The sequence below is a fragment of the Dufourea novaeangliae genome, unplaced genomic scaffold (genome assembly GCF_001272555.1).
Source record: "Dufourea novaeangliae isolate 0120121106 unplaced genomic scaffold, ASM127255v1 scaffold8, whole genome shotgun sequence".
Taxonomy (NCBI): Eukaryota; Metazoa; Arthropoda; class Insecta; order Hymenoptera; family Halictidae; genus Dufourea; species Dufourea novaeangliae.
In genome coordinates this window covers 10,374,093-10,394,183 of record NW_015373923.1, presented here as the reverse complement: position 1 = coordinate 10,394,183, position 20,091 = coordinate 10,374,093, and the positions used below count along the sequence as shown (strand labels likewise).

The window sequence follows — 20,091 nt, the reverse complement described above, 5'->3', positions numbered from 1 at the left end:
TTTTTAGTTGGAAAGAACCAATAAAATTAAGAGGGGTGAATATAGGTTTATTTTTATTAGTTATTATATAAGTTCTAGAAGAAGTTTTTGCTACAGTTATCAAAGAAGAAGAAATAGGGATTGTTTTAGTTTTTCAAAGAAGAAGGTTGGTAATGTGGAGGAGTTGGCAAGTGTGGCGAGTGCCGGCAAGGAGGGAGGTATGTACTGCGCACGAGGGAATGCGTATCAACCATGTGACTGATTTTATTTCTTTATTTGTACGCGAAGTTATTTCGTAGTTTATCATTACTAAATATATGTTCGAACAAGGTGAGTTGATAAGATTTGTGTCCATGTTCCACCACATTTCTAATACCTACATTTTCTATTTGAACTTTTTGGTCTGAAATCACTATGTTTTCTTCTGTACATGAAAAACTTGTTTTTCATAACATTACAAACTTTTTAACAATGTTCCCCAACAATTTAGTAGTTTGAAACGTAGTATATATTTCATTTCTAATAAGGTTCCGAAACAGTTCGATCAAAACACAAGTAATTACAATTATTTTTTAAAATGAGGGCTTTGACGTCTAATTCGACTGGTCTACATTGAGTACATCTACCGCCGCTGTGCGTTTTTTGAAACTATTTCACTTCTCAATTGAAAACAGAACATAATTTTGTTGATCTTTTCCTAGAGTTTCTTCTAGACCCTTAGTATGTGAAATAAATTGAAAAATATCAGCAACAGTTGGTGCGTTTTGAAGGCTCTTCTCACTATGATCATTATTTAAGCATAAATATTCTTAAAAATATTAGATAATATTTAGATGCACTCCGCAAAAAAATTAAGGGATGATCTCTACGAAAATTTACTGACTGGAAAATAGGACCAAGTTCAAATGGTCATAGCTCTGACAAAAAAGGTAGTATCGATATCATTATAAACTCGTTTGAGAATGTGGAATCTCTACTTTCAGCTGCTTTTTCAAGATTTTGGCTGTGTTGCTTTTTGGCAAAATTAGAGTGGCACTTCAAAAATTGTTTTTAATTTTGTTCTACCTTGCAATGTTACATGGCGTAAATAGAACTTTGTATACCAGTTACATCTACACCAATCGAAAGTGACTACTTTCCTGTATAAAATGAGTGTTCGCTGATTGTTGTGCGACTTTTTTTGGCCAAGTTCTTCCATTTTGAAGCAAATTTATCCTTTTGACTTTAATTGCTTCTAGGAAGCGAAAAAATCATTTCTAGAACATTCAATAAAAAAGCAATAAAGAGTCTTTAATTCATACGATGCAATAATCAGTCTTTTCTCGTGATGACGCATGTCTGTTTTTCGATTTGATTAACATTTCAATGTACCAGGTCTTTCTGAAAATAGGCTCAAAAATTGCATAAATTCCATTGTTTCTTTAAATCGCTGTACCTCGACATAAAATGACCGCAACATCATTTAGCTGTTTTAAAAACGGAGGGTCTGTCGATATGATGAATCTGCAGACGAACCCGCGGAGACAATTGTTTACCTATGGCCGCTATGTAGAACATTACCGATTCACACAAAATAATGCTACAGCGTTAATTTGTCGCACTGTCGACGGCATCATAAATATCCTCCTTACTTGAGAGCGATTGCCTGAACCTGTTCTTCAGGGCTGGGAAGCTGGTGATCTACGGCGTTGTCGTCCATCGTAACTCCTAGGATCCTGGACATACAATCTGGTTGTACAATGACGTCCCCGAGCGCCTCCGCGGATGTCCATCTTCGTAGATCCTCAATAATCGCCGGCTGCAATTAAGAATATATACGCATGAAGTAGAGCACTGCTAATATTGTAGTAGGTACTGCCAAATCGCTTCCATTTTACAGAAACATGACGCTGCGGTAAAAACCGACCGACGTCTTTTACACACTGTGGTGCGACGCGTAAGCATGATCGTTAGCATCATCATTCTCCTCTGTTTTTGTGAGCTTCAACTATTACGGATAAGGTGAAAATAGATCGAATGCATTAAAATTAATAATACTCCGCCTTTGTGCCCCCAGTACCCAGGATAGTAACGGTTTTACTGCTCTGATTTCAGTGTGTATACGTTACAATGAAATTGTTGGATGGAATAAATAGTTAATGAAATATTTCACGCTTTCTCCAATTACTTACGATTCTAGATTCGATGTCAAGACTTTGGTCCCGTCTCCTTTTGTTAAGAACGTGCGGGCAAATATATACATCCATGGAACTGTCATCCCTTCTCACGCTGTCTAATTGCTTGGCAGTGACTATAGCTGCGGCTTCATATAACTCCCGCAGGGCTTTTGGTCTAGTGTTCAACGTGAATGACGCCGTCGATGGTTTGTTGACCACGTGGAAATGTTCCGTTCTCGCGGCGAATGTACAAATGTCCGACTCCGCTGTAATAAAATAAGCAGTACTTGTTACTATTCGACACGCCAATTTTCTGTCTTATAATGCCCATTTATAAGCAGAAATTTCTTTTACGGATATACATATGTGTAATAGAGCAGGCGGAACATCTATTTGTAAGCGGTAAAACACAGAAGTAATCTTCGACATGGTAAATTTACGTCGCAAGTAAATAAATACGTGCCCGAGCGTTTTTTACAAAAAACCCTAATAATCGAAATTTTGACGTTTAAAATTGATAACATCCCATAACAGTATTGAAACACAGTTTGTATGTCGAGGTTTCAACCAACATTGCTCGTATTGTTTCTGTCTCTTTTTCGAAATGTTAAACAGATAAAAACTATACGGGCCTATTAGTTAAAACACTAACGTGTGAAAAGCATTTCATACGTTGAGTGTGGCCAATGGATCGACGGGCTGTGTACTGGTGGTCGGACGATATAGCCGCCGTGCTGAAGATCAAGAAGCAGAGAAGCAGAGCTATACCAAGCCTACCGGCAGGCCTTGGCTACAGCTCTGGCGGCCATTAAAAAGGCCAAAGCCAGCGCCTGGGATGAGCTCCTCAGCCCTCTGGACCGTGACCCTTGGGGTTGCCCGCACTGGATAGTACGGAGAGCTTGGACCCTCCAGTGCTCGAGCGAGTTGTGGACACACTTTTTTCAGATGATCCGGAAGAGCCACAACCGCTTGAGCCGCCCGACCCAACTCAGTGGTCGGACACCCGGAAGGTCACACAGGAGGAGCTCAATGCCGCCATTGAGCGCATCGGGGCACATAAAGCCCCGGGCCCTGACGGCATTCCCGGGCGCGTAGTGGTAAAACCCTTGCGCATCCTCGGGCCCCGATTGAGATGGCTGCTAGACAGCTGCCTACAGTCAGGGAGGTGGCCACTTCCATGGAAACGGGCGCGACTAGTCCCCGTCCCCAAGAATGAAAAACCCGCAGGGTCGCCCTCTGCGTACCGGCCGATATGTCTGCTTGACGAGATCGAGAAGGTGTTCGAGCGTGTGCTCGCCTCTCGCCTCGCGGCAGACCTACCCAGCGGTCAGCACGGCCTGGCAGACTGCCCGTACGGGTTCTGCGATGGACGATCGACGCTTGATGCGATTGATCGTGCCAAGTCCATCGTGGGCCCGGCCGTCGCCCAGGGTGGGATGGCGTTGGCGGTTAGTTTAGACATCGCCAAGCGATTCTAGATTCGAGCATCGATCCTAACGAGGGAGGATCAGTTCAACAATATCAGTTGTCCTTTCCGAACGGTGTCCTTTGCATTCTACGAGCAAATAGAGTTCATGTTCGGAAAACTAAGCAATTTTTTTTCGTGCCCGTTTTCACTCTGAAGGGGTAAAATCAACCATTAAAGTTTTCGCGTGTTTTCATTCTCTTGATATAATTTTGTAACGGTACGAGATAGAGCAAAACTGTAAATACAGAAATTGTTCAGTTCTTTATGATCTCACACGCTACCGAAAGAAACTTTTTCTATGATGTGCATTTATAAACACAATGATTCCTTTGTTATTTTATATATAAATTCTTAACCGTAAGAGATAAAGCTAGTTATTGCATGCAAAAAATGTGCATTTATCAATGGTTTATTGAATTATGAAAGCATATAATTTTTATAAATTTTCGATTTGCAAAAACAATTTTCCACTTTTGCACTTATATGCATTTGCAATAATATGCATGTAAGGAAAGTACATGGCACTTTCCTAACATCATTACAAACATCCCGCGTAATAGCGAAGGTCGGTAAGCCTGACATCTATAGGCAGAACAGAAAAGAAAGAATGACGAGTGATGAGGAGAGACACGTGGGAAAAACAAGAGCATAACCAAAGAAATCATAATTATAAGGGATTATACAACAGAGTGGATAATAAACATTGAATGTTGTTTCCTTAGTTCACAGAGAAACAATTCAGTTTATTTATTTACAACCATCCCTAAAAAAGAAAGAACATTATATGCATATATGTGATATCTGTGTCAGTCATATTTTGTAACTTACAGAAAGTTTTACATGTGCGATTATATTAACCGACTTATATAATAAGTAGCAAAAAATAAACAGGTTCGGAGATTGATTTCAGTGTTATCGCGACGGCATGATCAATTACCATTACGATTAATAGCATTGAAAATTCGGTTTGGCATGCTATTACTCAAATTCTAAAGCGTCTCCACAAATAATTCGAACCATGCCAACAGTATTGACGACTTCAGATCATCTGGTATTTGGTACACATTCATTCATTGATGCATGGACCAGCAGATTTCAGTGTTAACAATCACTTTGGATCGTCAATGACGCAGAAAAATCGTATTCGGCTTCGACGACATCGCTCGTTACACTGTTGCAGCGCGATCGTTGATTATTTTTTTAATACAAAATGAATATAAACATGACACCTTACACACATGTCTGTTAACACACACTCCCATTAGTGTCAAGTAAAGACAAAAGGGAACGAAAAACGTGGGTGCCTTATAAACCCGACGAGGGTAAAAATTACAAATACAGTGTTAATTAAAACATTAAAGTTAGCAACATGCACTTTTTAACAAAAGCACCGTTTCTATTGATAATTTGACAAATCGCAATGTGTGTATGTACCAGAAATACATGGAAGATAATTGTTGGGGCCACGTGCTTGGATCTACGGCGCGTCCAAGAACCAGTCTGGATACGATGGTCGAGGAGCTCGATGATGTGTGCGTAGTTACTTCTGTATGTCCACGGTCGGATATTCTTGGAACCCGGTGCCAATTTTCAATGTGAATAATATACATATATGTAGGAGATCTGATATCGCCGAGGAGCAACCCAGGCGTCTGGGGTAGGGATCGTCTACCGTCAGCCCCACTGACGAGTCTTGGTAAACGATTCCCGGGACGAAACGCCATCTTTTGGATCCGCCTAAACTAATTATTATTTTTTTAACCTAACGCAAGGTTTGACTTATTTCTGGTCATACTTCTGCAAGTTTCTGTACCTAAATTTTTCTTCGGGCTTTTTAAAGAAACTTATTCATTATCAGTAACATTGTTGCCCGTTACTGAATTACAGATTTTTATGTCAATAACGAGAAGAAAATTTACAAATTCATTAGTCTCTGTTTTCAAAGAATTATTATTTTCGATTCTGTTTAAAGGAATAATTGTGTATTCGTCTTTTTACGTTACACATGATTTTCTTACATTTATGTTTCATTCATTCATCACTTTAAATGACAAACGAAAGATGATCAAAAATTCGATTTGTAACGTTTTTCTTATTTGCTATTATACGCGGTTTCCTGGGATGCATGCCGATTTGCTTGTTCGGAGCTTCATAGTACATGCGTAACGCGTAGCCACCGCTAGCGCGGGAACTCGGCTGGCAACCTCGTGCTCTGATTCGTTCTCGATCTCGTTAACACAGCTTCGGATAACATTTTCGCTAAGGAAAAAGTTGTTTCAAATCATCCCATGAACCCCTCATTTCCGGGAAGAGAGACATTTTTGAAACACCCTGTATGTTCGAAGGAACAGTCAAGCGACAATGTCAACACGTGCGCTTCCCGTTCTTTAGCCGATGGTGGGCTGAAGCAGACAAAAAAATTTAAAAAGCCGCGTATCGATGTAATTCATATTACACTATCCAAAATTCTATGCTGCTTATTTATTCACGGTACATTACAGTCTAGGTGTGGGCGCAGCGAAGATGATACGCTAAGTATGCATGGGACAGCAATTAGTTGATAGTTCAAAATATATCTCGGCTGGGCGACGAATGAAAAGATTGAAAGAGCGTATGCTATTCATTGTGTTCTTTTTGCGTCCTTTTTATGAAATATATGTGTAAGTACAAATATAACACCTGCATCAATTATGTTAATAAATGATAAATGACTATTGTTTTACGGGAATGCCATTTCAAGTATTTCGTATGTAATTTTATTAATGAAAAAAAATTAGCATCATTGCAAGTACGAATAGAAAAGGTTTATCGTTGCACACATTAGTACGTAAATACTTTCATTCTCGAAGCTCTTTCGGTCGCGCCATTCTCTTCTTACGTTCAGCAAGCATCGAAATTTCGCCACGAGCCTTACAGGGGGCGGACACTTAAGTGGGAACGATTCTGACTGTGTTCTTGGCGCCCCCCAGGGGTCGGAAACTCCCCTCTACAAAAACTTTGGCTTTTACCGTAGCGCCACCACCCTTCTATCCTCCGCAATGGTACTAAAATCGATATATATATATGTATACACATGGCATATATGTGTATAGATCGCCCTACCGCCGAACAAGCCTATTCAGTCGGCGCTCCTTACGTAAATAAGAATCATTGTTATATAGTCCTTAATTGTATAGATCGGTTATAATAAACCAAGTCTGTAATACTTTCTCTCAATTTCTACCCGTACCGTATTAAAAATCTAATATAAATAGTAACTAAATCATTTGCGACACTCTGGTTACTGAATCCCTGATCGGAATAAATTACTCTCACTTTCAAGCCAGTCTCATACAGTAATCTAACATTTTGTTCAAAATAACAAACAAATCGGTTTTCTTAACGCCAGATCCAAATACAAAGAATGCCAATGGTTGTTTCCAATTAGTAAACATCCTGCGTAGCATAAAAACAAACAGTTGCGAACCCACGGATAAATTTCTACCCAAAAATCCAAGATCTACAAAACCTTCAATAACTTGCTTGCTTCGGTGGTAATCAAGACACTTTTTGATAGCTATTTCATTAAAAGACAGAACACAATTTCGATCTATACCTTCAACATGCTCAGATTTAATTATGAGCGCGGTGAATAAATTTGGACAGATTTCAGGCCAAATGTCCATTTTTCCGAATCACCGAATGATTGTGACAGGATCCGGTAGATGAAAACCCAAGACGTTGCATAATTTAATATACAAAGCTGGCTAAGTGCAATGCATGGTCATGTACAATTGTTGCTCACGGCGATTGTAACGACGCGATCTAATTGGCGGAAATAATAACATTAAAATAAAAGTTAAAATATAACCCGAAACTTTTTTTGCAATTGCTTTCTTCAAGCATGTATCACCAATACAGCCGGAAAATACTGTATTTTTAAAACGATTAAATGCTTTACTCTTCGCCTGTATCTGCAATTGAAGACAATTAGAAATATTCTTTTCTCGCAGTAATAGTGCTTCAGTTTCCATCAATCGTTTTTCCAGTGAATTGTGTTCGCTCTTTATTGAACTTATATCAAATTCAAAACATGTATCACTTTCATTATTATTTGAATCAGTAACGCTAATTTCATAAAGTCGCAGTATCGCATTTCTTTTCAGTCGACCCAACGCGGAATAACTATCAGGCATTTCCACCCAATCATCGAGACCGCAGTTTACGAACCACGTAGTACATCCATCATTGTCATTAGAAGGGAAAGAATGAAATAAAGTGCCATCTGTTACATTACGGTTTATTAAACTGCAATTATGATATCACTTCTTAAAATATGTTTTACTGACCTGACGTTCTATGCTCTGGGAATTTTAACAATATTTAATATAAAAATTGGAAAACGTAAAAAAGCTATGCGTATATAATACATAAGAAAAACAATACAAAGATCCACTATTGACAATAACAACAAGCAGACAAAACAAATGGTTAAACAAATTGTTATCTTCTACTAACCTCTCTAGCTCTGCTAACCTTCCCGCGTTGACACATATTTTTCACACTATGTGGTAGGAATGTATGTATACAGGGTGGTCCACGCAACTTGTTCACCTTGAAGAACTTCTAAAGTATGCACTGTATAACTTACAAAAAAACTTTTTGTAAAAAAGTTGCATGGTTTCGGAGGGATACATTATGTAATGCCATATTTTTTATGCCAAAATATCGAAGAGCGTTAAATTTTGAGTAAAAAAGTACTGACTTTTATTAGCCGTAAATCTAATAATTAACGAATAACGGACAGCATAGACGATTACGATTCCATACGCAGAATCGGTCATGTGATAAACATTGTCACGTAAATTCTGCAGTCTTATACGTGCTCTCATAGACTGCGCGGTCTTGGTAGGGATGAAGTCGACACTAGAAAGAGAGGACTATAACTGGAGTAACTTTCCTTTCTTTCTAATGGGACTGTTGGTGGGGGATTCTCCTGCGGCGAACTGGAGGCATTACATGCGTGCTGCATTCCTCCTCCTCATTTTTTTGCAGGTGGATGTACTTTGGATATTTCAAGGTCACTTCCATTTTTTTAAATAAATCGGTATGTTTTTGTTTCCGTATAACGGTAAGAGAGCTTAAAACAAGTTCACCGACCTATTATATAAGATCATGGTAATTGTTCGAAATGATGACCATCAATATCCGTGCAACACTGGATTCTTTTTATGACTGATTGACGTGCAAGTCTTATAGCGTCAGAACTTATTGACCCACAGTCTGCAATAATTCGCTGTTGCATGTCTTGAGATGTAGTTGGTATCTGTTTGTATACTTTATCTTTCAATGCTCCACATAGACAGAAATCAAGAGGTGTCAAGTCTGGTAAACGAGCTGGCCACGATATTAGACCGCGTCGAATCATTCGCGTCCAAGATTTTGAAATTTCTCATCCAGTTCCCTTCGCGCAATCAATGAATACTGTTCTGGGCATCCATCATGTTGATACCACATGATTTGTCGTGTAAATAAAGGCAATTCTTTTGGCAAAGGACCCAATCTGTCCTTAATAAAATTAACGTAGATGTTGCCATTCAACTGTGATACCGCACTATACGTTCACAGACCATTGTCTCTGGTGTTCAACCTGCCAATCTGGATTTTCCGATGTCCATAAATGCATGTCATGCAAATTAACGTTCCCATGACTTGTGAATGTTGTCTCATCAGTAAATAAGACAGTATTCAGAAATAACACATTGTTTTGGATCTGATGTTTAACTATAACGTGCAAATGTAAGAATAATTTGTGTGTATATTAGATAATATATATGTATATAATATAAATTAATACTTTTCAAGCTTTTATTGTACTGAGAGGTTATAAAGTGAACTGATAAAATAATTAAAAATAAAGAGTAAAACTGTTGCACCGGGATTCGAACAGGGTCTCCTGATTACTGCTCACAAAGTCCCGATAGGCACACACACGGGGACAGAAGTACACATATGCTTGTATGTGAGCACGATGGAAGTAAAGTAGGAGACGACGTGGGGGTAAGCGTTTGTTCCACGTTCCTCGATTCTAGCATCACTGCCACAGACTTCTATGTTAACAGACTGCCTTCACACAATAAATTATTTTCTCAGGGGCCATATTTTAGAATGTCGGAAAATTGTGATAGTGGGAATAAAAAGAAAAGGAAAGAGAGGGATTGAAATGTGGTATGAGTGAGGGGTTAGGTAGAAAGGAGCGGGAATAAAGGCAAGGAGAAAGTAAGTGGTAGGACAGGTAGTGGCATCTACAGAGGTATACGAATACTAGGGAAGGGAAGGTCGATAAAGTGGGAAGGCAGGCGATAAATATCAGATTCAGGGAGAGGAGAAGATATTAAGAGAAGAAGAGAATAAGAGACTGGTAAAAGAAGAGAGAGGGAGAAGAAAGCGGTGTTATGAAAAGGGGTGATGAAAAGAGAAGAAAAGAAGAGAGGTAAACCAACAAATGTAGAAAGATTAGAAAGATTAGGAAGAGAGAGAAGTATGTCATTAACAGGAAGCATTGAGGAATTAGTAGAAAAAAAAGAAATATGAGGGAGGAAGAGGGAGAAGTAGAAGAGGTTTACAAGAAAAGTGTAATGACAGTCAGTTCGACAAAAAGTAAAATTGACGAGGAAGAAAATAGAAACATATTACTAGAAGTAGTAAAAAAACTGAAATATATAAGAACAGAGATAAGGGAAATGAGAAAGGAAAGGGGAGATGTAGAAAGAATTACAGTGGACTCTAACGATATTTTCACTAACCATATTGAACGCGAAGCACTTCCTCTTCACACGTACTTTCGCGCACACAACTTTGATCTCCCACCACGTCGCGTACGCCGGCGCACCAGCAGGATCCAGCTTTTGCGCAAGCGCTAAGGCTGAAGCTATGACGACAGAATTTAACATGGACAGGGCTCTGAATTCCTTGCCACTTTAGTCTCCTACAGCCCTGACCATGGCAATATAGACGGAAGTGTGGGATAATGAGATAGAAAAACTAGAAGAAAAGGGTGAGAAATAAACTACTAACTTAGAAGGATGGATAGAGGTAGGAAGTGGGGAGGGAGGTAGAAAAAAGGAGATACAAGATAGGGTAAAGAAGATAGAGTGAAGGGAAAGGGAAGAGAGGAAAAATAATATAGCTGTAAAAGAAATAAAGATAGAAAAGAAAGGGGAAGAAGGGGTAAGGGATGAAACAGAGAAGCTATTAAAAGAGTTGGGAGTAGAAGAGGTTATAGATAAGATAAAGAGAATATGAAAGCAAGATAGAGAAGGAAGAGAAATGGTGTGGGTTAAGTTAGGAAGTAGAGGGAGCAAAATTATAATAACACTGTTCAACAAATTTGAACTTTTTTTCGTTTTTGTAATCTCTAATAAACGTTTCTGATAGATCTTCATGAGCTGAATACGAATCTGCAAACCGTTTCTTTCCAGCACGTCCAGTTTTTGAAAAAATCAATTTTTAAAAAAATTGAAAATTTTTAACTTTGGAACTGTGTTGTGCGTTTACAGTAATAGTTATGCAATTTCTTTTAACATGACATAACTCTCTGGACTCTTCCGACCAGAATGATATAAATGATTATGATATTATAAATATCTAAATATGTTTAAATAATGTTTAAAGTAAAAATGACACCGAAAACGCACCACTTTTTGCTGATATTCTTTAATTTATTTCCAAACCTAAAGGTTTGGGTGGAAATCTAACCACAGCACGCGATAGAGCAGACCTTTCTGCTCCGGAAAGTGTTAAGGAAAGTTACAAAGTCAGTTTTGTTTTAAATGGGGAAGCGAAATAGTTCAGCAAAACACGCGGCGCCGACAGTGGTTGCCGTGCGCGCCTAGCGCTTCCGTTACGCTGAGCAGCGGGCAAGGCGACCGCCGTCCTTGGAAGGATTCAAAGGGATAAGGGAAAAAGAAGGAAAGTAGAGTAGAAGAAAATGTGGGTAGAAGGAGAGATGTGAAGTTGGGATGAGTGGAAAGAGGTGTTGAGACACGAGGGTGGAATGGTTAAGGGGAGGAGAGATGCAAAGGGAAAAGAAGAGAGTAACAAGGAAGGAAAAGATCAGGGCAGGATGGAAGGAGGTAATGGGGGGTTTATACAGAAGAAGGGGGATGTCGTGTAGAAAGAAGATAAGTAAGAGAGGAAAGGTAGGAAAAAGGAAAGAGAGGAAAGAAGAAGAAAAGGTTAAGAAAGGATGTAAGGTAGCATTTTGGAATATAGCAGGGTTAGAAAGAAAAGACACAGAATTTTGGGATAGACTAAAGTAGTGGAATGTGATGATACTAATGGAAACGTGGATAGAGGAGAAAGGATGGGGGACGATAGAAAATAGATTGCCAAGAAGATACACTTGAAAGACACAGTGGGCGGAGAGAGAAAGTAAGATGGGGAGAGCAAAAGGAGGGATGCTTATACCCATAAGCATCCATATATAAAGAAGGAGATAATACGAAAGAAAGGGGAGGATACCGAAGGAAAAGAAAGAAAATGAGGGACAATAGGAGAAATACGAAGTTTGTTCAAAAAAAAGGTGACTTTTTATGTTTCTCGAAAAATATTTATGTATTCATCAATATCTATTTTGTCCCCTTCAAAGTAATCCCCCTCAGGTATAATACACTTGTGCCAGCGCTTTTTCCAATCCTCGAAGCACTTCTGATATGCGCTTTTTGATATGGCTTTAAGCTCTTCCAGCGATGCGGTCTTTATCTCCTCAATCGTGGCAAAACGCCGTCCTTTCATGGGTCTTTTCAGTTTTGGGAACAGGAAAAAGTCGCAGGGGGCCAAGTCCGGTGATTACGGTGTTGTTTTTGGCCAAAAAATCACGAACAAGCAACGATGTGTGAGCAGGTGCATTATCGTGATGCAAAAGCCATGAATTGTTTTGCCACAAATTCGGGCGTTTTCTTCGTATTGCTTCACGCAAACGGCGCATAACTTGAAGGTAATATTCTTTATTGACCGTACGACCTTTTGGCAAGAACTCATGATGCACCACGCCATTGTAATCAAAGAAAACAGTGAGTAAAACCTTCACATTTGACCGAACTTGGCGTGCTTTTTTCGATCTTGGCTCGTCTGGCTGCTTCCATTGGGATGATTGTGCTTTGGTTTCGACGTCAAAAAGAAAAAGTCAGTTGAAAAAGGTCACCCCTTTTTTTTGGACAAACCTCGTAAGCTGTGATCAAAGGAAGTGGGTGATAATAGGGGTATATGTGAATGGAGGCATAGAAGAAAAGTTAAAATGGTTAAGAGGATGGATGAATGAAATAGGGAGGGTAAGGCTGATAATAGGGGGTGGGGGGACTTTAATGCAAGGACGGGATAGGAAGGAGGAGGGAGAAGGGAAACTGAAGAGCAGGAAGGATGGAAAAGAGAATCCAAGGATAAAGAAATAAATAAGGAAGGAAAAGGATTTGTAAATGCAATGGAGGAAATGGGGTGGAAGATTTTGAATGGGTGTGTAGAGAGAGATGAGGAAGGGGAGTACACGTACATATGTTGGAGCAAGGAGAAATGCAGTAATTGACTACGTAATGATAGGAGAAGAGATGTTAGAAAGAATACAAAGGTTGACAATAGAAGACGGGGTAGATTCAGATCACATGCCAATGGTAGTGGAATTGAAAATGAAGTGGAGGCACGAAAGAGAAGTAAAAACGGAAGAGGAGAAGGGAATGGAATGAGAAAGTGAAAAAGCAGTTCGAGAAAGAAGCGGAAGAAATAGCAGTAAGAGGGGAGGGTGTGGGAGATAGATTAAAGGACTTAAGAAGATGTTAGGAAGATAATGGGAGAAGTGAATTACAGAGTATTAGAAGGGGAGAGAAATAAAAGGGAAGAGAGACTGAAACATTTGAGTAAGGAAGAGATAAATGAAATGGTAAAAAAGCTAAAGGATGGGAAAGTAGCGGGTGAGAACGGAATAGTAAATGAAGTGTGGAAGTATGGGGGAAAAGGCGTTAAAAATGAGTTAAGGAAGATTTGTAACAGGGTGTGGAGAGAGGGAGGGTGGCTGGATGAATGGAATGGGATACAGTCGTACCAATCCTGAAAAAAAGGAATGGAAGAAAAGTGGAGGATTATAGAGAAATAACGTTGATGAACACGTCATATATGGTATACGCAGGGATGTTGGAGAGGAGATTGGAAGAAGAAATAAGAGAGAAAAAACTGATTCCGGAACGCCAAACGGGGTTTAAAAAAGGAGTTGAAACAGTAGAGATCAAATACGTATTAAATTACATAATTAATAGAGAAAGAATAAAGAAAGGAGACAAGATATTTGAGAAACTATTGAAATTATGAGAAACGTTGGAGAGATTAGGGGTAAGCAAAGGGCTGAGTGAAAGAATAAGAGACCTCTATGTGGTCACGGGGAATAGGGTGGGGCAGGAGGAGAGGAGAAAGAAGTGGTGTTCTGTGCAACGAGAAGAGTAAGACAGAGGTGCCTGCTGAGTGCAAAACTTTATTGCCTCTATATAGCGGATCTGGAAGAGAAGTTGAGGGAGAGCATAAAAGGGAGGTAGGGATAGGAGGAAAGAAACTATATTTGCTGCAATATGCAAACGATATAGTTTTGGTTGCAGAAGAGTCGGGGGACTTGAAACTGATGCCGGAGGAAGTAAGAAAATATTTGGAGGAGAAAGAATTAGAGTTAAGCATCGAGAAAACGAAAGTAATGAGGTTCGGCAGAAGAAAGATAGAGAGGAGAAAATGGAAATGGGGGAAAAAGAGATAGAAGAGGTGGAAGAATACAAATACTTAGTCGAGGTCAAGAAAAGGAGATGAAAGAAAGGGTGGAATATGGGGTTGGACCAATGAGGGAAGTATAGGGAAAAGGAAAAAAATATTTTAAGGAGAAAATAAAGAAAAGAATGCGGTTCTTTGATAATTTCGGTCAGCATTAGAAATTGTAAAAATGAGTGGAAGAAAAGTGAAGGTGTTACTTTCCATAAGTAAGTGAAAATGAATATGAAATTGCATATTTTTAGTAACGAAAAGTATATTTGAATGCTACTTATAAGAAATATTTTAAATAAAAAATTTTGTTGCGGCAGTAGGTACGATCTCCTTTAGGAGCAAAACTAACAATAAGCGTACACAGCATTTGCAGTAAACATTGGACTGCTGACTCTATCGTACATGCAAGATCTGAAAATGTGCGGCGTATACTAAAGCGAGGTGCAATACCTACCTTATTCGATTATAGTTTTATTTGTACGCTAATAAATGAGGTATGTAAATATCTATATACTGCATATTGTGTACATTTTTTCCCCCTAGCGGAAGCCGAGTTTGCTCGTCGGTGTACACTGATATAATGAAGAAACTCTCCTCTATCTTTTAAAACTATACTGAATTTTCTAGCAGTGTTAGTTTTCACGTAATACGCCATTTTTCACAAAATTGTGCGAGTTTACATAAATTCGTATTTTTCAAAAACTCAGAGTGATATTGCAATTCTGCTTGCGGATTCGTATTTGGGACGAGTAACTCTACAAAGATTACGCAGTGGATATTGCAAAACAGAACTAAGGTTCAAAGTTGTCGGACAGTGTAATATTCTGGTACTTGAATCACTTATTTCTTTATATAAATATTTCTCTACCTCAGTAGTCAATTTAGATGCACACGTAAAAGTGTATTAAATTTTGTATGTATGTACAGTTCACTAACACTACTGTAGGTACAAGCTACAAAGTGTACGTGTGTTTGTTAATTAGACATAATAAAATATGTTGGTAGGATAGGAATTTTGTTTATACATTAATGATTTTCTTTATTAAATACGTGATCGGTATATATAAAATTATTCAGAATCAAATCTACTGAAACAGAAATATTTTGACAACTGATATATTAAATAACAATCGAAATTTCATCAAGCTCCCGTCAAATCAGTATAACGACTAGTCAGACTAAGGATTTATTTTTTAGATTTATTTTCCTTATAAACATGCTCTATAATTTAAGGGATTATTTTTTTTATTAAATACGCGTGCAGTGAGGTATTAATAAAGGATATATTTTATTATGAAATAACAATTTTTATCTTCAATATAATTGAGTGTAAAGTAACAATGTTTAACTGAAGAGGCAACGATATAGCAACGTTGTGGCGACAAGTTTTTTTGAATTGTGCAAAACGTCGTTCGATTCAACAAAGCGAAGAAATCGTTTAGAATTCGTTCCGCTAGGTTTTGGTCACGTTGTGTCCCCGAAATGTGATCCTCTGTCGCGTCTTGCTACGTTCCCGCGCCCCCACGTCTCGTCGTCATGTCCGTTACTTTTACTCAGCCACCGTGTAACGTCAAACCCTCGGCCATCAGTATACATATTACCGTGTTACCATTCAAGCGTGTCAGCCTAGTATTACTATACACGAATGTATCCAGTAACAGCCGGCGACGTTTCTGCTTGTTGTTACGCGATGCCACGCCCCTGCGAATTCAGGCAGCCGGTGAAGTGAACATTCTATGGCTTCCATTGGCAAACAGCCGAGGCTTCTTCCTCCTGTCACACTCGATTTGAGTTTACTTGAAACCATTCGAGTCAATTTGAGTCCTACAAATCTTCAGAACTGAGTTATATTTTAGTCTAGTTCAGCAAATTACAGATCTTTATTACGCAATAACTGAAAGTAAATACAATAATCAATGTATGTTTCATTTTTATTTTTTGTCTTTGAAATTTAGTAACAAAAATAACTAACCCATAATGTTTTGTTTAAGTTCGGGACACAATTTGTCCAATGTCATCGAATTAACAGGAAAAATGTCGCACAGGTGGCCGTAACAAGAAACTATTTTCTAGCAGTAAGTACAACGCCTTTCCGAAACATGAGAGCACATTTTCGGAGTTTTATATCACTTTCATAATAACCGAAATATATATGTTTCCAATTATGTAAAATATGAGTATGTATTAACGTGACAATTTTATTATCGTTAAAAAATATTTCATATAGTATACATAAAACGTCGCGATAATGATGTCTCGTAATCCTACCATCAGCGTTTGTCATTTGTTCCCCTTTGGAACGTAATGTTTCCCTCAATTCGAATGGGCCTGTAAACATATTTTTCATCCCAAGTCTAATAAAATATTCTGCTACGCCCTTCAGAAGTACCAGCGCGAAAAGTAAAAGGGTCGATGCTCCATTCGACAGTTTGGAACGTCAGCTGGTCGGCGAGAGTTGTTTCAATACACTCGAATAGTACGAGTTCCTTTGAACTGAGGCGTACAATCAGCTACCATTGAAACAATCGAGCGTTGTTAAACGACAGGTCTGCGCCGTTTTAGTTAAGACCGTGTCAAGTTCGTCTCTGCCAGGTGTCTGCACACCCAACCGAATTGGATTTGGGCTGCTAAAAAGTCATTTCGAAAATTTCGGGATTCGAAACTAGATTTGGTGTGTAAACATGAACAAGCACTCCAGGTAGAGGGAGCCTACCTAGAGAGGGGGAACTACCTGTTTTCTCTCCCCCCCCCTCTTCCGCCGTCGCCGGCGCCATCAACGATGTGTGTATATTTGGTGATTCCGCTTTCGTGGAGTGGAACCCCCGACTGATTTTACAACTAGGCACTCGGTTTGACCGTAAAACCCGTAATATGAGACTTTTATGGTAGTCGAACTTCGTTCAGGGCCGTGGAATGTCAACTTGGAACTGTTTCTTCCTTTTTATTATATTTAACAAAATTTTGTACATCGTACAATTTGGAAAATAAGTTATACATATACATAATTTGCTGTTTTTCACTGAATACACACACATTATACAAAATTACATATGTGTGTTGACAGATTATTAAAAACAGAAATTCCGGTTTTATTACACGCCATCTACCTTTCAAGGATAAAGGAAACTAATTTACCATTCTAGAGTTGCTATTATATTCGTGCAATTATATATTCGTCGTAAACGAATGTTTAACTTGCAACATTCGCGGAAAAAGTTTATATATTTCCTAATCTTTAACAACTATGTAAAATAAATATACTTTTGTAAGATACAACACGGCCCTGGCTGCGGTTTTTTCAATGAGCCTTCGGTTACCCGCAAACTGCCTAGTTCTAAAATCAGACTGCCCGCTCTTGAGGTGATTCGTGCCCAATTCGAAAAACTAGATAATTACATAAAATTCATACGGATTGTTTACTAGAACGAAATACAGATACTCGAAAAATTTGAGACTAGGTTGTTATATCCTGATAGGAATATTACTTCTTTTCATTGCACATTTTTATCTTATTACTTTCAAACGCGAAGAACGAACGAAAAGTGTCATTTCAGCGACACACGAAAGCTACGCGCGTACTCAACCTTTCTCGAGGCGTTGACCGACGGAACGCTGACCGACGAGACGTTGACCGGCGGAACGGAAAGATCAGCAATTTCCAAAGACGCCACGCCGACTCAAGAATTCTCTTTCCAGCAATAGCTTGTTTCCGGCTCTCAATTCGACGTATCTCTTAGTTTTCGGCTCATGTGTGGTTTCACCCACGGCAAGTTCGTTCGCTCTTTGACAGTCGCGCTTCGCTTTAACTTTACACGCGGCAGCGGGCTGAATGATAACAATCACTCAGCACTTTATTTTCGGGTTTCCACAACGACATTTCTTCCTTGTGCAACGCGACTTCGAGATTACGCGCGGCCTAATAGGCGAGTTCGATAAGACACCAGACCGCGAAGTGCAACGTCCGAGATGGCGACAACGTATCCCGCAGTGCCCGCCCTTGCATCACGACTCCGAGCGCCATCAAGTCTTCCGCTCTTTCAAGGACCCGAAATCCCGATCGAACCGACTGAAAGCGACACGATACTATCATTCATCTTCATCATCATTGGTATGTCAAGAACTATTTGTATCTTTTATTTTATTTAATTATTAGAATATATCTTTGTTGTTATTATAAACGAGAGTGATTTCCTATCCCTCCCGTTCCATATCCTAATTGTGTACTTCACCGGTAAGCTTAGACAGAGCGTGCTTTAGCACCTTAAAAGAGTCAGGACCCGAAATTATAAATAAAGTAACGACCGCAACGCGGGACGTAACAAGGTCGCCGATGAAATCAATAAGAAACAGCTTATCAAAAATTCAGTATTTAACACAGCTCATACGGCAGTCTTACGATTTCGTATCGGAATCTTTTCTTTTCACAGAAACTGGAACTTTTAATTAAAGGTAGGAACGACACATTCCGCTGTAACAACAAATTAACGTAGGAACATCATATTCCTCCATAACAACAAATTAACCAAGAAACAACACGTTTCCTTATAACATTAAATTAACGTAGGTGCAACACGCTAAATAACAAATTTGTTGAAAGTAACTAACGTGATTCTGACAAGTGAACAGTGTTAGTGACCGTACAGTAAAATAAACACCGTCAGTATTATTTATTATTACTCACCGCACTTGTCACTACGTCTTTCGGTGGTGCCCTATACTTGCGACCAATTGTGCACTGGTCGCTACCCACCATAAACCATTTCGTCTGTCGATGAGCAGGATCGGTACAGTGACCTACAGACACAGGTCTGCAAGCTGCAGGTGAATTTCTGAAAGGGTGAGTTTTATTCAATTTATTGGTGATTATTATTTTTTTAATATAACGCAAGCTATGACTTTTTCTCGGCAATAATTCTGCAAATTTAGGTACGTAAACTTTTCTTCTGGCTTCTTAAATAAAATTATTCGTTATCAGTATCATTGTTGCCCGTTATTTATGTCAATAACGAACTACAATCACTTTTCGTTCATTTTCTATTACATTATCTTTTCGTTAATCCGTTATTTGAAAAGGAAATTTACGTAATTCTTATCATCTCACTTCAAACAATTATTATTTTTGACTCTGTTTAAAAAAAGGTCGATTTTATTTGTTACGTCTATTTCATTTGCTATTGTACATACTTTACTTCGATGCATGCAAACTTGCTTGTTCGGAGCTTCGTAGTACAAGCGCAGCGCGTAGCCAACGCTACCGTGGGATCTCCGCCGGCAGACTCGCGCTCGGATTGGTCGAGGTTTTTCGTTAATATCTCGTTAACAAAGTCTTAGATAACATTTTTGCTACGACAAAACTGGTGTTAAATCATCCCAGGAACCCCTCAGCTCCGGGAGCCGATGCTTTTTGAGATACCCTGTATATATATGATTTGAAACCACCTTTTCCTTAGCGAAAATGTTATCCGAGGCTTCGTTAACGAGATATTAATGAAAAACCGCGATCAATCAGAGCGCGACTTTGCCAGTCGAGTTCCCGCGCTAGCGGTGGTTACGCGCTGTGCTTGTACTATGGAGTTCCGAACAAGCAAGTCGACATGCATGCCAGGAAATTGCGTATACTAGCAAATAAAAAAGACGGAACAAATAAAATCATACTTTTTATCGTCTTTCGTTTGTTATTTAAAGAGATTAATGAATGAAGCATAAATGTAGGGA

General features: G+C 39.0%; 1 protein-coding gene across 1 annotated transcript in view; it reads right to left on the bottom strand.

Moving 5' to 3' along the window:
• The window catches only part of LOC107194624 (serine-rich adhesin for platelets), a 73,969-nt gene that overhangs the window by 34,020 nt on the left and 19,858 nt on the right, over positions 1-20,091 (bottom strand). The window contains exons 2-3 of the mRNA XM_015584270.1: positions 2,151-2,401; positions 1,611-1,777 (exon numbers count right to left, since the gene is read on the bottom strand). Of these exons, the coding sequence (XP_015439756.1) occupies positions 1,611-1,777; positions 2,151-2,401 (418 nt within the window). The remainder of the gene's footprint in view (positions 1-1,610; positions 1,778-2,150; positions 2,402-20,091) is intronic.